General features: G+C 38.7%; 1 protein-coding gene across 5 annotated transcripts in view; it reads left to right on the top strand.

Moving 5' to 3' along the window:
* The window catches only part of EPHA7 (EPH receptor A7), a 171,649-nt gene that overhangs the window by 1,036 nt on the left and 151,945 nt on the right, over nucleotides 1-18,668 (top strand). For all 5 annotated transcript variants that reach the window (XM_048296182.1, XM_048296185.1, XM_048296181.1 and 2 more), the window contains exons 2-3: nucleotides 3,305-3,369; nucleotides 7,658-8,327. In XM_048296182.1, the coding sequence (XP_048152139.1) occupies nucleotides 3,305-3,369; nucleotides 7,658-8,327 (735 nt within the window). The remainder of the gene's footprint in view (nucleotides 1-3,304; nucleotides 3,370-7,657; nucleotides 8,328-18,668) is intronic.

Below are 18,668 nucleotides of genomic sequence, written 5' to 3'. Positions count from 1 at the left end.
CATCAGTCCAATACTGGTATCTGTGTAAGGCGAACCCCGCACATTTATTTCCGCCGCGCACGGAGACAATCCAGGCAGTTTTGTATCAGAGACTGATGGAGGTGTTTAAAATCAATTCACAAAGCCCATCTGGGAATCTCTTTTTTCACGCTGAGAAAATCTGAAATGATTTAAAGGAGCGCCCTGCTCGCGCTTGACAGCCGAAGGCGAAGGTCCGTCTCCATCTTCGCGGGGGGAGCGGGAGGGGGGACGACACACGCGACATGACAGGCAAGGGGGAGTCAGGGCATTTTCGGTACCTCTGCATATGTATACGTTTGGGGTTCCCCAACCCCCGCCCCCCCGCCTCAGCTGGATGCGTCAGTATTTTTCATCAAACCTCTGTCATGCAATAAAATATCATTTGGAGCTTAAAGAAATACCTCAGTTAAAATGTCCTCTGCCATTAAAAGACGAAGTCGATGGCGAGGTTAGAGAGGAAAAGAGGAGGGAGCCTTTCCGTAGCAGCATTTCGAAAGTTTATTTGGAGGGGCTGTAAAGCAGACTCCCTCACACGGGGAGCACTAACGCGTAGCCGTGGGGTGCGGAGCGGGGAAATGCCGGGCAGACGGACAGGGAGGCAGGCGGGGAGGGTGCGGACTGCCTGCCCCGCTCTGCCCTACGGATTGCTCCGTGATCGGGTCTATGCCGGTGCTTCCCAGCAGTAGCCTGTCCCGGTTTTTTCTGTATTATACGTGTGTGGGTGGTTATATATATGCATCTATACCTAGGAGTGTGCATGTATAATGTCTGTATATTCGGGGAAAATCACCTAGCCAAAGGAGGGTCAGGAGGGGGCGAGCGGCAGACAGGGATTGATAGCGGCTACCTGCTGCAAGCACAGAAAACTCCGCGGAACAGAGAAACAAAGAGAGGGTTAAAAAAAAAAAAAAAAAAAGGAAGTAACTTTGCAGGTTCACCGCGGGCCTCGCCGAAGGGCCGGTGGCGGCATCAGCCCCGCTTGGTTTCCTACCCCTCCCCGCTGGGTACGGAAGGCGGATGGGAGGTGTAAGAGGCTGAAAAGTTTTCCGAGTTTCCCTTCTGTAGCTCAGTAGAAACCACGGTGAGATGCTGGAGAGGAACGGGGCAGGGTCCGCCTGTCTCTCTAAGCGAGGGAGTGACCGCGTTACCTGCGGAGCCCTCTGCCCGCGGCCGGGACCCTCGTGGCAAGCGCAGACACGGGGAGAGGGCTGTCCCTTCGCTCCGTGGCTGCGAGAGCTCGGGGCTCCGTTCTGGGGTCGCTGCCCCGGGCGCTTCCTCCCAAAACCGCGGCTGTCGGGGGTGTGGCGGGGGCAGCCAAGCCCCGCTCTTCGGCAGCCTTGCGCGCTGCTTCGCTCGGCAGCCAAGCCCCGCTCTTCGGCAGCCTGCGCGCAGCTCCGCGCAGCGCCCGGAGCGCGACTGCGGCTCCCCGCGGAGGCGAGAGGCCGCTGCTCCCCGCCTGCGCGGAGCCCCGCGGAGCCCATTCTCCGCGGCCGCGCCCCCGCGTTTCGCCCGCCACCTCTCTGCCTCCTTTCGCTTTCCGCCGCGCCGCGGAGCAGCTCCCCCGCGGAGGGACCGCGCTGGGGTCCCAGTGCTCTCCGAGCGCAGGAGGCTGCGGATCCCCCGCGGCTACCGGCGGAGTGCGCGGGGCGCGGCGCTGTTCCCCCGCATCTCTTCCCCGCGTTGCTGAACGAGCCGTGACGGCCACGGGGCTCCCCGGGCTGGGAGCAGGGCAGCAGCCGCTGGCTTGGAGAGCTCTTCCCCGGTAACTTTGGATGCCAGAAGGAACGCCAGGATTTCTTTGCCAGGGGTGTTTGCAGAGCAGGGGTTTGTGTGTTGGGTTTTTTTTTTTCCTGTTTCTTTGTGGGTTTTCTTTTTGTTTGTTTTGTTTGCTTGTTGTCTTTTCTTTCTCTGATGTGCTCACCCGTTGCTACGTGATGGAGAATTACTGCCAAATAAAAAGTATAATGAATTGCAGCCATAGTGTATTGTGCTGGTGCTGAAACGGTTAAATTTTTGGTGGTACCTTTTTTTTCATACTATTACAAGTGTTCTTTTTTAACAAGCCACTTATACCACCTGCTTTTCTAAAGAAAGTGTTACAAAGTAAAGCCCCTTGAATCCAACCTTAATGACATAAGCAGGTAATCTTTCTAGAGGGAGACTATCAAACTTCCTTAATGAGTAGTTCCACTTCATTACTGAAATACAGGCCTGGAAGCTACCGTTTTGTGTGCATCTAACATTCCATGTATTACTGTATGAAATAACTTTTTTAGGCATCTTATCTTTTTAGTAATTCACTGAAATTTTGTGTTAAATTCTGCTTGGAGAAAGAACCAAAGCCAGAATTAAAATTGTTTCAATAGACCTGACAAAAGTTGCTTCAAGTTACACCCTTAAGTCACACATCTAAATATCTTAGTGCATAAATGCTATGTGTAAAGCTATAAATAGCTTTATAGCTAAAGATATACGGAATAGGTTAAAATTAGGAATTTTACTAAAGAGTTGATTTATTAGGCTGTGATTAACCACTTTTGGAGGTAGGGTTACATTTAGCTGAAAATAATTGTGGTGCTGCTAGAACTGATACATTTCTGTATATAAATGTCACCATGACATGAAGATTTTAGGAAGCTATTACTATAAAGTGAATTAGTCTGATTTTGTGTATGTGACGTGTGAGGTAATTGCAGTCTTTTTTTTTTTCTGTATTCGTGGTTGTCATTTATTTGCAGAATTATTGCATTATCACCAAAGGGAAGTATTTTTCACTTTGACACTCAAAAAAGACCATTGCTTATCAGTGCGACTCTCGGCAAGGTATAGACCAGTCCCGTCTAAATCGGTTTGGAAATGTGTTGAAATGTTTGTGTGTCTGTGTGCTTTAAGCTGATTGTAATAACCAGCATATGGAAAATGTCCTTATGAAAAAGGAGAGGGAGGGAGCATTCATCTTAATGACTGATTAGTAGCACTTCAGAGCACTAAAAAACCCCTCGCTTTTTTTTAAGCAATGAAATTATAAAGATTTATGTATATCTGCTTGTATGTGAATGGTACATAATTTAATTGTCTATTTACAAATAAATGCCTAGTTGTGATTGCAGATAATTTTTTTAATAATATGAAGAAGAAATATTAGTCTGTACAAAGATTATATTCATTCCATCACTTTTTAAAATTCTTAATTTGTTCCTTAGTTTTATATCCCACCACCCCTTGTTATATTTAATAAGCTGTGGAATTTCATTTCTTTCTTAATTTTTTTTTTTTTTTTTAGTAATATTGCTGGACTCTAAAGCACAACAGACAGAGTTGGAATGGATTTCCTCTCCTCCCAACGGGGTAAGTACTACAGGCAAAACTTAAGTTCCTAAGGATGAGTAGTTATTTTACTGAAGCAGTTGAAAGACCTGCTTTAAACTAGCTCCCTCTCATATTTCTCTCAGTAATCATACCAAGTGTTTATGGCTTCATTTTTAGAATTAAACCTCAGGTTACAGTGTACAAATGTACAAGCTAATTAAAAACAAGTGGCTTTTTGGAAACTTTTGGTACCTTTATGTTTTGTAGTGTATTTCTTTGTGCTGTACAAAGGATTACACTGTATATTTGTAACACAGTATTTTAAATCACTTCTTTTTTCTTCCTTTAGAAACAACAGATCTGCTTCTGTGTGGAAACTTTCTAAAAATATGTTTTTAATTTTCTGTAGAATGGGTGATCATAAATATGTTTACGATGTTTTCTTTGTAATTGAATAGCACAGATTGAAGTGCTCTAAAATAAAAACATTTATATTGCAGATGTGTTTGAAATGACATTCCAAACTTGAAACATCCCTAAGTCTTGAGGACCTCAATATCTGGAGCTAGGCATGAATTATGTGGTTAAGGCCACCTCCAGCTTGCATACAAATGAATCTCATGGCACTCTATTAAATGTACCATTGTAAAATACATCATTATAAAAAATGAGATGTTTAGAAACATCAGTGTTAGTGTCTTATTTATTGTATCTGTAAAGTTGATAAATGCTGCTTTCAGTCTGAATTAGAAGTGTTGAAAAACCTCTTCTTCCTCAAGCCTTGAGGAAGAACATTTTCAGAAAGATATAATGGATATACTGTCTTACCTTAACTCAGTCCTACATGAACTCATTCTGACAAATCATAAATTATATGGACAGTTCTTGCTCATGGAAACAGTCTTGCTGAATCTTTTGTGACGCCTTGCATGAACAAGAACTTGGGGGATCAGTCCCTTAATCTTCAGTGCATTAAGAAATCTGGAGCCAGAAGAGCGTGAAGTGTGAGTAGGGATGTAAAAGTGTAACAAATCCTTTAAATAAGAAGAATGAGAATGTGAAAGTGTCTTTCTTTAAAAGCAAGATTGTAGTATCAATGCAAGCATAAACTGGAAACTAATCTGAGGACTTCAGAGAGAATGTAATGCAGGCTCAATGTGTATGATGGCTAATAACCCCAGCATTAGCATTTTGCACTGATTGAAGCCTTTACCAGAGGTGTTTGAAAGATTAGCTTGGTGGCACTTATATTGAGCTAACCTGTAGATAATGAAAGACATGTCAACACATGTTACACATGTCAGCGTACTGAAAGATGAAAGTAGAGTCAAATTCAGCAAACAGTAAAAGGCAAGTTCAGGGGTAGAAGCTGATTTCAATCAGCAAAAGTGAATCAAAACTAATGGCTAGATTTGTATGTGTGAATATGTTCAGAAAAAGTTGCCTGTAAATTAACATAAAAGTACCATTTTAATAATGTAATTTTGAAAATAAATGTTTTTCTAGTTTTAATTACTGAATTATTTACTATGCAACAAAGACACTGTGGGAATAGACAGAAAATATTGAGGGAAACTAATGCATCATCACAGCACAGAATATATCAGTTAGACACTCGTTAAATGCCTCATTCAACTGCAAATGCTACATTTAACACTGTTAAGATAACTAAGAAGTTAAAATACCATAAATTGAAACCAATAGAAGAGGGCATATTCAAATAGAATTGCATGTATATCGGCATATTTTGCAGTAGGACAAAGAAAAGTGGAGTTTTCTTTCTGTGAAATTGCTCACTCTAAGAAGACTTCAATGAATGGTGACCTCAGCTGCCATAGGTGAAAACATCTTGAAGTACTGATATTTTTTTTTTTCCCCTTTCAGAGTGCCCTGATTACATAATTGCATCATGAATCATATTTCCTTATTTTTTTCGCTTTGGGAAAATATGAAAAAATAGTTCCAGTGCTTAATGCTAGGGATCACAAAAAGTAGTGCTTCTTGTGTGAATTTAGTTTTTTGTAGTATTTTCCTTGACTGTAACATAAGAATGTCTTTGACGCTAGCTAGTCTCATGTAGTGGGATTTTGACTCTGAGAAAACTCATTTGTATTGTATCATGAAGTGTAGGTTAATTTTGTAAAATTCATTTTGTGTGTTGCTTTTTTTTTTTTGTTTGTTGGGTTTTTTGGGGGGAGAATGGTGATTTTTTTTTTTTGGTGGAGCAGTCCACATCAAAACTCAAGGAGACTGATTCTCTTGTGTGGTGCATGAGAGTTACTTCCATGTCAAAGATACAATGCATTGTCTTACTGAATATCTTATTGCAGAATCTGGCTTGGTGTCTTAAGGGAAGAATGCTTACACAAAATAAAAAAATAAAACAAAAAGCCCCCCAAACCATCTCAAAGAAACTGCAAAGGACATAGCACTTCCTGATATGAAATGGAGAATATGAAAATCACCAAAATTTTAGGTTTTGTGCCTTTTTTGTCATCTTGATGGGATTTTTTTTTTAATGGGGAGATGTTTTTTTTTATTATTGTGGTATAGCCAAACCCCTCTCGGTCCAGGGCCCCTTTTTTTCTTTTTTTTTCTTGTTTGTTATAGCTCTTATAGAGGTGAACAAAAATGACTCATTCAGCTCTAATAAATCTGTTATGAAGATAGACTTTATTTTATTCAGAGGTTAATACAGTTCCATATGCAATCACTTCAGTTAACTCCATGAGCATTTAATAATCTATTTCAATCACTTTATACCATGTGCATGTATAATGCCATATATGTATCTCATCTATATTAACTGTAGGTCCTTGAAATGGGCTTTGATATTTACAACTTCTGCGCATTTCAGCATCTGCAGCTGTGATATATTTTGTGGCGATAACTTCCAGCACCAATTCAGCCACATCTGTTTTTTTCTGAAACAGACAACAACATTAAAATGGTCTCATTTGCTGTCAAATAGGCTTACAGAGTAATGTACACTGTGTGGCTCCTGATCTGGGAAACTAATGCCTTCCATGTTTGGTTGCCGGTGTGAGGAATGTCAGTGGGTGCACAATCCTGCAGAGGTGCTGACTATACGAGTCCCACACAGCACTTAAGCATGTGCTTACCATTAAGCTCATAAGTACAGTCACTGATCTTAAGCATGAGCTTAAGTGCATTATTGACACAGGGCCAGAGGGCTAAGTGCCATCCAGGGAAGTCATGGTTGCCCGTATCCTGGGGTGACAATAGCTCAGCCCCCCTCCTCAAATTTATTACAGCTGCAGTTTCTTCAGGCACTGAAATGCTACAAGAAATGTGAAAAAAGGTGAGAAATAAGGATTGCTTTGGTTACACCTGGGCAGATCTGCCTGGTTGATTCCAGTGAAAGGTTTGCCATTGCTGGAGATGCAAATTCCCACACTACCAAAGGCTGTTAAAGACTCTGGGATTGTTAAAGGCTTACCAGCTCATTACACAGTTGGTAACCTAAAGAGGGAACATCCACAAAACTCAGGCTTTGAACCAGTGAACTTTCAGTCATATGGGTTGTTTTTAATTCTGTGTGTAGTCTCATGGTTTATTTGAACTCCCAGCTAAATGAAGTTTGCCCCTTCTAACATGGGTGCAGCCACTGGATAAAAGGTGAGGTGAGGAGGAGCTGCCGCTTACCTTTCAGGTTGTAGATATAACAGAAGGTGGACTGAACAAAATGGAGGCAACCAAAATGTTTTCTTGCTTTCAGATTTTTAATGCTGTCCATTTTCTCTTGCTCTCTCTTTATGCCACTTTGATCACATAGGGGTGGGAATCATCTGACTGATGAGTTTCGGGACCTTGATTCCATGCTTTCTGTACAACTGCAAGTTTCATCAGAAGTTTTACATGCACAAGTTTTATGTACTCTAATGCTAAGCAATTCCAGTTTCTAAGACTTCACTGATGTTAGGTTTCTTTGGAAGAGAAACTGCCTCCCTCCTTTTGGTCTTTGCTTACTCAAAACCATTGCGACCTTAAAGAAACGTGTGTGAGCTCAGGGTGAAATCAGAACCTGGTATGCTAAACAGCCTTTTCTGAAGCTGCCCTTTTGCAAATGTGCCCATGATATGACAATGATTTTTGAAGTTGTATGTGGGAAAGACATGAAGGGAGAGAGAGCCTACTCCTGCATTAATATATATTTTCTTCCTTTAGGTGCTTAAAAGTATTTTTAACAATAACTTACTGTTAAAAAGAAGGGAGACATGAGTTGTGTGAAGCTTTTTAAAATACACAGTAGTTACATCTGGTGACATACTTCTTGTTTATTACTAACTGTTTGTTATCATTTTAGTGGGAAGAAATTAGTGGACTGGATGAAAACTACACTCCTATACGAACATACCAGGTATGCCAGGTGATGGAATCAAACCAAAACAACTGGCTTCGGACTAACTGGATTGCAAAAAGCAATGCACAAAGGATTTTTGTAGAACTGAAATTCACTCTGAGGGATTGTAACAGTCTTCCTGGAGTTCTGGGGACTTGTAAAGAAACTTTTAACTTGTATTATTATGAAACAGACTACGACACTGGCAGGAATATCCGAGAAAACCAATATGTAAAAATAGACACTATTGCAGCAGATGAAAGTTTTACCCAGGGTGATCTTGGGGAGAGAAAAATGAAACTTAACACAGAGGTGAGAGAAATTGGACCTTTGTCCAAAAAAGGATTCTATCTTGCATTTCAGGACGTAGGGGCCTGCATTGCTTTGGTCTCTGTCAAAGTCTACTACAAGAAGTGCTGGTCCATCATTGAGAACTTAGCTATTTTTCCTGACACAGTGACTGGCTCAGAGTTTTCCTCTTTAGTTGAAGTGCGAGGAACTTGTGTCAGCAGTGCGGAGGAGGAGGCGGAGAACTCGCCGAAGATGCACTGTAGTGCAGAGGGAGAATGGTTAGTGCCTATTGGAAAATGTATCTGCAAAGCAGGATACCAGCAGAAAGGAGACACATGTGAACGTAAGTAAACACACAACTTGCTGTAAATTACAGGTCATGTTCTACCAGATTTTCTTTTTTTTTTTTCTTTTATTTGCCTTTTTTTTTTTTCCAAGAGAAATGCATCATCAGTCTGCTTTTAAAGTTTTCAGATCCTCAATCTGTAAAGTTTACACTGGTTAATCTAAATCATTCTGTCCGATTATGAAAATCAGTGGTTGCATAATGCACTTTCAAATTTAAAGAAAAAAAGTTGAAGTTGTGAGAAGTAAAAAGATAGGTTCAGGACTAACATTATGAACTGGTTAAGGTGTCGTTTCTTGGAGCTCTTGGTAAGGCTGAGTAAGTCCTACCTATCACAGAATATTGTATCAATAATGACAGGTATGATTAGGTGAACCGTTTGTTCTTTCACATGATCTCTGACAGAATTCTAAGGAAATTAAAATGGATGTAGTAAACAGAATGGGGTGTGGTTGGTTAGTAATGAGAAGAATACACACAAAATCAAAACCGATCTAGAGATTTGTGTCAAGTGTGTGAAAATTCTAACACAAGATAGATATTTCAAACAGAATATCCAATTTTAAGAATAAAGTATGGTTTCCTTCTATAATTTTTTTGCACAAAACTAACTAGGCTTTTCGCTTGCAGTGGGATCATTGTGATTGTTTTAAAATAGTGGCAGATCAGAGACTATTGAGTTGTACTTCCTGATTCAGACTAATGCAGTTAACCATGTTCTTAGAATTCTACTTACCCTTAGCATTGCTGTCACTGGGGCTACAGGTATAAGACATTTCTGCTTAGCATGAGAAAGAATATTTTATTGTCTTTGCTTCCAGTAAAAATAAGAGAACCTGTAGTTTGTTTGAAAACAGCTATTTTCATGCACATTTAATACAAGGACTATTATTTTTATCACAAGATAACACAAGGAGTTATATATCACCATATGTTTATTGCAAGATAGGTAGACATTTGTTGGTGAGAAATATTGTAAGTGAAAAACTGGAAAAAAATACCCTACAAATCTATGAAGAGGAGAAACATACAATCTCAAAAACAAAGTTTGCAGCACTCACTGAGTCTGAGGTGCCTGTGTGAGGACTTCAAAATCTGTAGAGGATTAGGGACACCCTAAAACAAAGTAGACGAGTCTCTTTATTAATTGCTTGTCCTCATTAAAAAAACCAGTTCTGCTTTTGATGAGTTTTTATGAGGAAATTCAGTGGAAGGTGAAATGAGTGGAGTTGATCTGAGGCCTTTGCAACTCCACACAAATCTTTCATTGTGTCTGTTGGGAAGGGATGAAGTCTTATACACTGCAGAGGGTGATCTCATTAGGAGTGATTGTAATGTGAAAAACTTCCCCGACAAAACCGTTCAGTAGATTGTATTAGAGGTCTGTTAAAAATGTTAAGTGCTGCATCCCACAGAAGTCTGTGTTGAGGTTTTAGAATTTTTTTTTTCTGAGTGACTGATTTTTTTTTCCTTTAAGTTAACTTGCTAGTTATCATTGATGTAATTAATATTCTAATTTTATTTGACTTTCAATAAGGGAGAGAAAATATCCAAAATATCCCCAGTGTATGTTAGGAAGGGGGTGGGGGACGTGAGCTGAGTGAGCATGGCGGGGATGGATAGAAAAGAAAGTGATGTTTGGTAACTGGAATTCAAGTAACCTGTTTATTAAACAGGCTTCTTAATTTCTAACCACGCTGATGTTGACAAAAGAATTAAATGATAACTTGTACTTGAGCCTGGTGGCGTGCTCATTTGCAAGAACACTTCCCATTTCTGGCTTGCTTCCAAAGCAATCGCTAGGAGAACACGCTACTCTGGAAGCAGTCCAGAGGATCATTTATGGTATTTTTCCTCTTTTCTTTCAGTGATCCTGTTAAGAGTTTCAAAACAAACTCTGGCCCCATATTGAGGCAAGCTAATGTGTTTGAGAGGGAAAAGGTGGTAGGCAGGCACTCGTCAAGTGCGTGCTGAGTTGGCAGCTCTGAGTCAGAATGATCTGGGTGACTGTGGCACATGCTTGTAATTGCTGTCTGTGTGTCCTGTCTGGGCTCGAGGATGTTATCAAGTATGATCAATTATGTAGTGACCGATAATACAGCTGGCACACTGATACTGCGTCTGTTTTTTGTGACAGATATTGAGAGAAACTTATCTGAACATTGACACTAATGCAACTGGCTATCTGTTTCTGTCAAGCTGTGTAACAGATCAAGCAGAAGCAAGTTGGTGTGTGCTTCTTAACCCAGAGCTTTTATAGCCCTGTCTGAGGGCTCACTTCTGCAGATACTTTGTACCTGGCATGCTGCGTGACTTCTTTGGGACTACTCAGGGCAGAAAGCATTGTGCTCTGTTAGGATGGGCAGAAGTCTGTGATTCTTCTCTCGCACTTGCTAAAGCTCTGCTGAATTAACTTAACACAATAGCATGGTCTTTTAAAGATACAGAATAATACCTTATCTAGCTGTGTTGTAGCAAAGGTAGGAGTAGATGGCCACATTGTAGTTCCAAATAGCTCTTCAGCCTGTAAGTCAGCAGGGATTTTCATTTGTGTTACGCTAGCTTGATTGGCTGTCTGTGATTGAATAATGTGTTCCTTTTGCATACAGCTCCTCTCCTGTTTGTGAAATTTACTGAGCTCATATACTAAAACAATTGAATTTTGATTTATACACAAGTCTGTACTGAAGGGGTTTTTTGTTGGTTTTTTTTTTAATGAATGTAAGTAACTTGTAGTGCTGGGAAGGATAAGGAAGAAAACAGTTGTGAGTGGTGAAACACATAACCTGGAAAATGAGGTCCCATGTGTTCCCTCTTCATTGCTTGATCTTTCAAACTGAGTTTATCTTCTTTTTTTTCCCTTTTGGATGTACACTGATTACTTCTCACTATACGAGTACCAAAGAATCCTTGTGAGCTCTGTGGTCTAACATGTACATAAGAGAGCCAAATTTTGGAGAGTTCAGAAATTCAATTTAAAGCAAGATCTTAAAGCTGTGTGAAACAAACATGAGAAAACTAGGTGAGCCTCTGAACTTTCAGTTGCAGATTGTTTTGCTTATGTACAAGGAGACTATTTCTTCAGTGTTGATCTTAGGTCTCCTGGTGTGTAGCACTAGGTTTAGGTGTGGAAGTCCTGTATTTTAAATGATTATCTTGAAGGGAACCTAGCAGTGGTACCAGAAAGGTACTTAGACATATTCAGTTCTTTTAACACCATGTATTGCATCTGTTCTGGAAAAAAAATCAGCAGCCAACCGTCTGAAAAAACTACATCCAACCAACCAAAAAAAAAGCCAGCCACAAAAAGCCCATGGACTTCTCAGCAACTGTAGTGGACTCCCAATAGGTCTAACTTGGACTTTTTCTCACAGTGGAGTTCAGTTGATATGTTATGCATGTAAAGGAGTACAGTGCAATCAGTGATTGATATTTGAAGGTGAAAATAATTCTATGAGAGCTTTTAGTATAATGTATTTTCCATCTGTTTCATGTTAGTTGGGGGTGGAGAGGGAGAGAATTAAATTTATTCAATCAGAGCAGTAGAGTGATATTTCAGAAGGTAGGAATCTTCTCTTAATATTACTGAACTGAGAAATTACATAGATGACTGGGCACCAAGTCCAAAAATTCAAATTCGTAGGGAAAGCCAAATGGGCACATTTTACTGTTAAATGTATTATAATACTGTATGCATTAACAGTTGTTTTATTGGCCTCGAAATGCGGAGGGGATTATAGCTATTTGCACATTTTGTCTTGGTGAGGTAAAAAGGGAGCTACAGGCTTTTCTTTCCAGACTTTGTCAAGTGCTATACACTGTGCCAAAGAGCAAGCTGCATCTGTTCCTTCCCTCTCTTTTTTTTTTTTTCTTCTTGGGACAAACTTTTTATGTCTTCACTTTGTAAGATATTACTTGATAACAGATCCAGAAACTGAATTTGCCTTATGTGCAGCATATTTGTGGTAAAGTAAGTGTGGTTGTGGGTTTTTTGTTTGCTTGCTTGTTTGTTTGTTTTCTTTCTTGTGTGTTTTGTTTTTTTAATGTTACTCCATTTAGGAGCTGATGTGCCATGAATTTATTGGTAGAGGTCAATGAATTAAGACTGGAATGTGAATAAGTTGTCATTAAAACAAATATTACCATGCTTCTAAAAAGTTCAAGTTGCACATATTGTGAATTGAGTGTATGTAGAGTTCAGCTCAGGGAGCTTGTCACAGAAGCTGTGGGTGACCTGCAACTTGAGTAACCTATGCTGACATTCCTGCATTATTAACTTGAAAATTTTTTGCTTTGTGGAGATGGGGAAAATTTCAAGTTTCAATGGCATTTATATCATCAAGACTCTGAATGTTTCGTTTTTTGAAGAAGAGTTACCTTTCTTCCACTTGCCTCCAAAATTACTCTAGGGAAGAGAATGTAATTAGTTTCAGCTAATTGAACCTGAGCAGAGAATGAGGGTATCTCTGTGTCACTGAGTCTTGTCATTTTCTCAGAAGCCGGTAGAAGTTCAACAGCAGAGCATCTATCTCCTTCCCTTTTTATTCCCTAACATATTAAATAACTTTTCTGTTCCTTTTTAAATAAAGGTCAGTGGGATCTGATACCAGACACCACATGCAGCTGAATATAAACTATTTGATTAAAAAGTAGCATTAAAAGGTAAGTATCTTTGCAAAGGATTCTAGCAGCATTCCGGAAAATAAAGTAGAAACTTTAAGGTGAAAGTAAGACCTTCTAGCTAGATGGTCAAGAATTACTGAAGGTGTTTCTACCATGAAATGCAGAGCTTTGATTTCTGCTTCAAGCCCCCTTTGGAATTTGTAGAAAGTTGAATGTTTTGGCCATCATTCACCTTGTGGTCTTCTGACTTTTCCCCTCTTGTTAGAGAAGTGTGGTAGAAAGATATATTTTCTTGATATATCTTTCTTTCAGACCAGTCTAGTGTTCATAGAGAGGATAATCTTCACAAATTTATTAGTCTCTCTAAGTAGTTTGGATTTCTTTGACCTACTTTGTTCATGTTCTTTGGCTTTTTGGATGTGAAAGCACAGAGAATAGAAAGGGAAAGGAGCTACGTTAAACATGACCTCTTTGAAAAGTTGTTTCCAAATGAAGCAACACAAAATGGCTAGTGTTCTCAGTGGTCAGGATTTTCCTGGAAAAAATGGTGCCTTCATGCTTCATGAAACCTGTTTCAGGTCTCTTCTGCATTGTGTTTTGGCCCTAAGATACAATTGATTTTTGGTAGTGTGGCTTTGCTGGAAGTATCTGAATTAGTTTGCTAAGTACGATTATAGGCAGTCATAGTTTTGGTGATACAGCATCCTCTCCCAAATGTGAAATGAAGATATAAGAGAAGTAGGGTGATGAGAAGTCGAACTGATAAGTAATGAAGGCAGTCAAAACCATCTAGTTTTCATTGATAATGCTATCAGAGTGATCTCTAAGATGAATTAACTGTAGAGCTACTGACAGATTGAGTTTTCAATAAACTAGTTGTTTTGCTTCAGAAGGGCTGAAAGAGGTGAAATAGCACACACAAATGGGCTATCAGGAGCCCAGATCCTAGAAGTGGAGTTGTTGGATAATGTAGTTGAATGTCAAGCTCTTTCCCTTTCCAGCCTTTCTTCTCCGCTGCCCTCTGGCCTGTCCCTCTTCCCAGCTTCTGCTGTCTCCAGGAATTAATCTTAGTTTTGCATTTTGCTTGAGGTTTGATGAATACCAATTCCTTAAACTAAATTTGCTGCATGGTTGTTTTTGGTCAGATCCACTGCTGTGCACAGATTTTGAAATGAAAACAAAGCCAGCAATGAAATCTAAGAGAATTTTAGTAATATCTCCTTCAGTTACAGGGGAAGCACTAAAACTGTCTGGTTTACAGGTCTGGGATGCCACTACTGAATTAGCTACGGTTGCTCAACAGCTGGGCCCTTAACTCCTTAGCCATAAAGTCTGTCTGCTGTTTGTTCTAAATGAAGCTTTAGTTGGTATTTAGAAATGGAATCTCATCTTGTCAAGTCTGTTGCCCAAAACCATAAGTTTTGCTTCTGAAACAAACTTTCCTGCCCAGAAATCTTTTGTGAAGGGTGCAATAGGCATCTTACGGCTTTGCTATCATTTTCTAAGTTTGCTGTGTTTCTAAGTATAAAAAAGTTTTCCTACATGAAAAAGAAGCTGCTTGCTTGGAAATTCTGAGAGGTTTTTTTGGTTTGTTTGTTTTGGTGTGGGTTTTTTTGTTTTTGTCCAGGGTTTCTGTTAACCTCTCAGAATTAGGCCACTAAAAATAAATTTAAGTATTGTTTCATTTCTGAGTACAAATGGGAGAAGTGACATATAATCCTCCTGAGGAGGATCATAATTGTACATGCCTTCCATTAAATATGACTGTTAACTTTTTAAGAAAAAGCAAAACAAAACCCATCCAGAAAACAAAACTTCAGGAATTGAAAAAAAGAGAGTTAGTAGGTTACAGAGAAAGTGTAAGTAGGGATCATTTAATGGAAGAACCAATCATAGAAAAGAGAAGAACATGTTAATAACTATTTACCTAATCTACTTTCTGTATCTGTAAAACATCTATTATTTCTATAGTGAAATGCTGTTGAAAGTTGTTCAAGAAATCTGCAGTTCAAAGTATATATTATTCTCTGAAAATAAGGACCCTTAAGTAGAGGACTGAATTTGAGGTTTTTATTTAAGAAGTGAGACAACCATATGGAGAGAGCTATGTCTGGTACTGAAGCTGAAAAAAAAAATGGAAATTATGTGGGCAAAATGTTTGGTTAACTAGATTAGCTTTTGAATTTTGATGCATCCCAAACTTCCTCTGTTATTGTGAAAATATTGGCTCCCCAACAACAGTTCCTATATACTAAGCAGTATTAAATCCGTAAGAAAATCTCTCTGTTTTCACTTGGGAAACTGTGGAGATAGTTTTAGTGTAGGTTTTCAGTTAATATCTTGCTTATTATTACTTGAACTATAGAGTAAAAATTAATTATTGCTTCTTGATTTCTTAGCATTAAATGCTGGAATGCTGGCTTCCCTTATACTGTGCAGGCTCTGTCTGCAATGCTAATTTAGTTCTTAAAAACAACAGCCATACACAATTTATTGTGGATTAACACTTTTTAGATTAAAAAGAAATAAAACACGTTGAAACTAATACCTGCAAAGTCAAAATGGATCTTTTGAAGGGTTATAATGAGTTATATGTATATAACTTAATTGTGTTGTTTTTTGCCTTAGAGATACTATAAATATTACTTTTATAAAAACTTTAGGCTGGAACCAAATTGAGAGTAAAACAGTTTGTAGGAGTTTCCTTCAAAGAATTAGAAAACTGTGTTCAGGGAGCTTATTAAAAGCCAAACAAGAAAAATATGTATATGATTTCTGCTTTAATCCTTCACAGAGTGTTGTGGTGTCAAAGAGAACCAAAAAAAAAAAGGGCAGGTTCACTATTTAAGTCGTCATGACCTGTCTTTAATTTCATAAAAAGAAACCTCTCTTTAGCAGAATGGTGTGTCTAATTTCTTCTATAACATTGCATTATTGTGAAAACAGCAGCAATAGCATAAGACATTTTTAGGAACGCATTTCTCCTTAATTAGATAAGCTTTTATCCCTGTGCACTTCCTAATCTTTGTGCTGCTGCTGTCTGTTACAGTGAGTTCTCTTGTCCGTAATATTAATAAAAAATATATGTTATATTTGAAAGTGAATAGTATCCAGTTAATAGTTCATGGCAGAAACTGGGGTAATCTCATGTTTCATTTCTTGCTCTCAGACGTATCAGCAATGTGTGCCTGGTGGCTCTAGAGAAAGTATTTTTGTATATTTTTCCATTAATGACTGTTTCTGACTTCATAGAGTCTCCCTAATAAACACAACACACCAACAAAAAGGAGAGTGTCTGTTCAGTGTTTAACACTCTTTTCCTTCTATTTTTCTTCATTAAGAAGAGATTTTCCATTAGGAAAAGATCTCTCTTTGAAGGTATATGCTCTTTGGAAAATTTTGCTTAATATCAAGCTAATTTATAATTCTAAGTCAGAGTAGCAAAGGCAACCAAATATAAAACTTGTGTGCAATACGAATTGGGCTCAAATATTGTATTTCTTGAGTTCAGATCCTGTCAGTGCATGTACCTGTACAGCTTTATTTAGCTGGGTGGCCCCGCTGCTTGTCTTGAGGACAATAAAGTTGCTCACATCTATAACAAACATCAGTGTTTTTTACCCAGGGTAATTTGATACTTTAACCTGTCAATTTTTATGATTTGGATTAGTTACATGTGTCTCTTGGCAAGACGTGGCTCTCCTGCAATAATAGTATCAAGCATTTTTCCAATAAAAGACTAATTAACTCTAATTGTTAGTATATCTGATACCAGTACATACCTCAAATGTGTGTGATTGATGGGGGAAAAAAAAGGAAGTACATGATTGAGAAACATAATTACCGTTAATATTTTGCAATGCATTCAGTATACATAAATGCAAAAGTTATTTCTTGGTGTAACTGGGAGATACACTGAGGCTTTTGAGAGGCTGGAGTAAGTCTACAGCAGGCTGGCTGCTGATTGGTTTTTTTTGGTTTTTTTTTTTAACAAAAAAAATTCTGATACTATGTATTACCATAAATAGACTGGCTGAGAAAGTGTAAAAATGGGATTTCTACTTTTCACTAAACAATTTATAAGTATTTTAAGGAAACAATGCCTAATGCAGGAAACTATTTGTAGAACTGCAGGCTGAGGCACCATCCCCAGAACTTAATGGCAAGAATTCCATTAACTTAATGAGAGTAACATCATGTGATGATGTTTTTCTACTGAGAAAAGTGCTAAAGTTTTAGGTAAGTGTAAACATATACATAAACTTAAAAATTTTATGTTGATGAAACATATTTAAATGCATGCTTTATTAGAATTTTCAGAATTGTAATACTGTGCTGCTATAAATGTATGCAGAGAAGTGGATATAAACGGGACCCCAAAATTCCACTGATGGTATATCTCCCACTGGTGAGATGTATAATCTTGAGCATGATTAGTGGCTATAACTTCTTATTATTCTTTCCCTGCATGTAGTAAATGTGATATATCATGCAGTGTAGATGACTGGTATTCATTTTACAGTGGATGGAGCACAGTGGATTAAACTGGGACCGGGGGGGTGGCCCTTGAAAGTGATGTTTGGAGGTCTTCTGGCAGGTGACTAATATGGTGGCCTTATGTAGCCATATGCATGTGACCTGCTGTACATTCCCTTCATCTTACTGGATGTGTTCTCATAATGTGACTAAACTGCAAGCGTCCCCTGGCAGTTGATAGAGCTAATTTTTCCTCAAATGACCGTGTATATGCTTTATTTCCAGTCTTATAATAGAGTGTAAATGTGCATATTTTCCTATAGAAGCCTAAACCCATGTGTATTAGAGGGCAGGATGTCCTTCATCCACTTGTGATGGACCATCAAAACAAAACTCAGGAGTTGTATGGAGCTTGTATTAATGACCTGATCCACTTGACCTGAAAAGTTAGAATGGTATGTAGCCTCCAGCCCTCCACATCCCTCAGTTTCTCAGTTTATGAGGTAGTGTTCATTTGTGAGTAGTAAGCACATAGTAGTAATTTTTAACTTCCTGAGTGTGCCATCTTTTTTTTTTTTTTTTTTTTTTTTTGGCACTGAACTATTTTATGGGTAGATTTTGAGAAGAAATGATACATTTAATGAAAGTGTGTGTGGTGCCTATTTGTATCAATCAATTTGTGTCCACAGAGGGATATAGTTGGTGTTGAGAAACTCATTAAATCTCTAATTTAAAATATTGGAACCCTTCCTTAGCTACCCTGAAAATTCTTAAAGAATATTGGCAACTGAGACTTTATAAGTAAGTTTTTTGTATTCCTAAAAGTTGGACAGTTTGTGTGCCGAACAGCTCAGCTCTGTTAATGCTGGAACAGATTGCATATTCAAAAATTTTTCTGTGGAACATGGTCTGAGTGGGCAACATGTGGCTGTGATCACTGGCCATATTTACATGATCTCACTCAACTCATGTTTTCCAGGCTTAGGTCAATTATTTTTCTTGCTGAGGAGAATTTGAACTTGGATCTCTTGCTTCAAATAGGGCATGTCTATTAACCAACACGCAGTCACTGTTAGAAGCTTTTATTAGCTACTGCTGAAACTTGTTCTTCCCATGGTGTGGCAGTTATAACCATTCACATGGAGCGATGGATTCCAGTCCCTTAGGTTTTGAGCTTTCTTTTTTATATAAATATATATGTTTATATGAATGTATATAATATATAAAACACAGAGACAT

Source organism: Corvus hawaiiensis, chromosome 3, assembly GCF_020740725.1.
Source record: "Corvus hawaiiensis isolate bCorHaw1 chromosome 3, bCorHaw1.pri.cur, whole genome shotgun sequence".
Taxonomy (NCBI): Eukaryota; Metazoa; Chordata; class Aves; order Passeriformes; family Corvidae; genus Corvus; species Corvus hawaiiensis.
The sequence above is the reverse complement of the archived record's forward strand: the minus strand, read 5'-3'. Positions and strand labels throughout refer to the sequence as shown.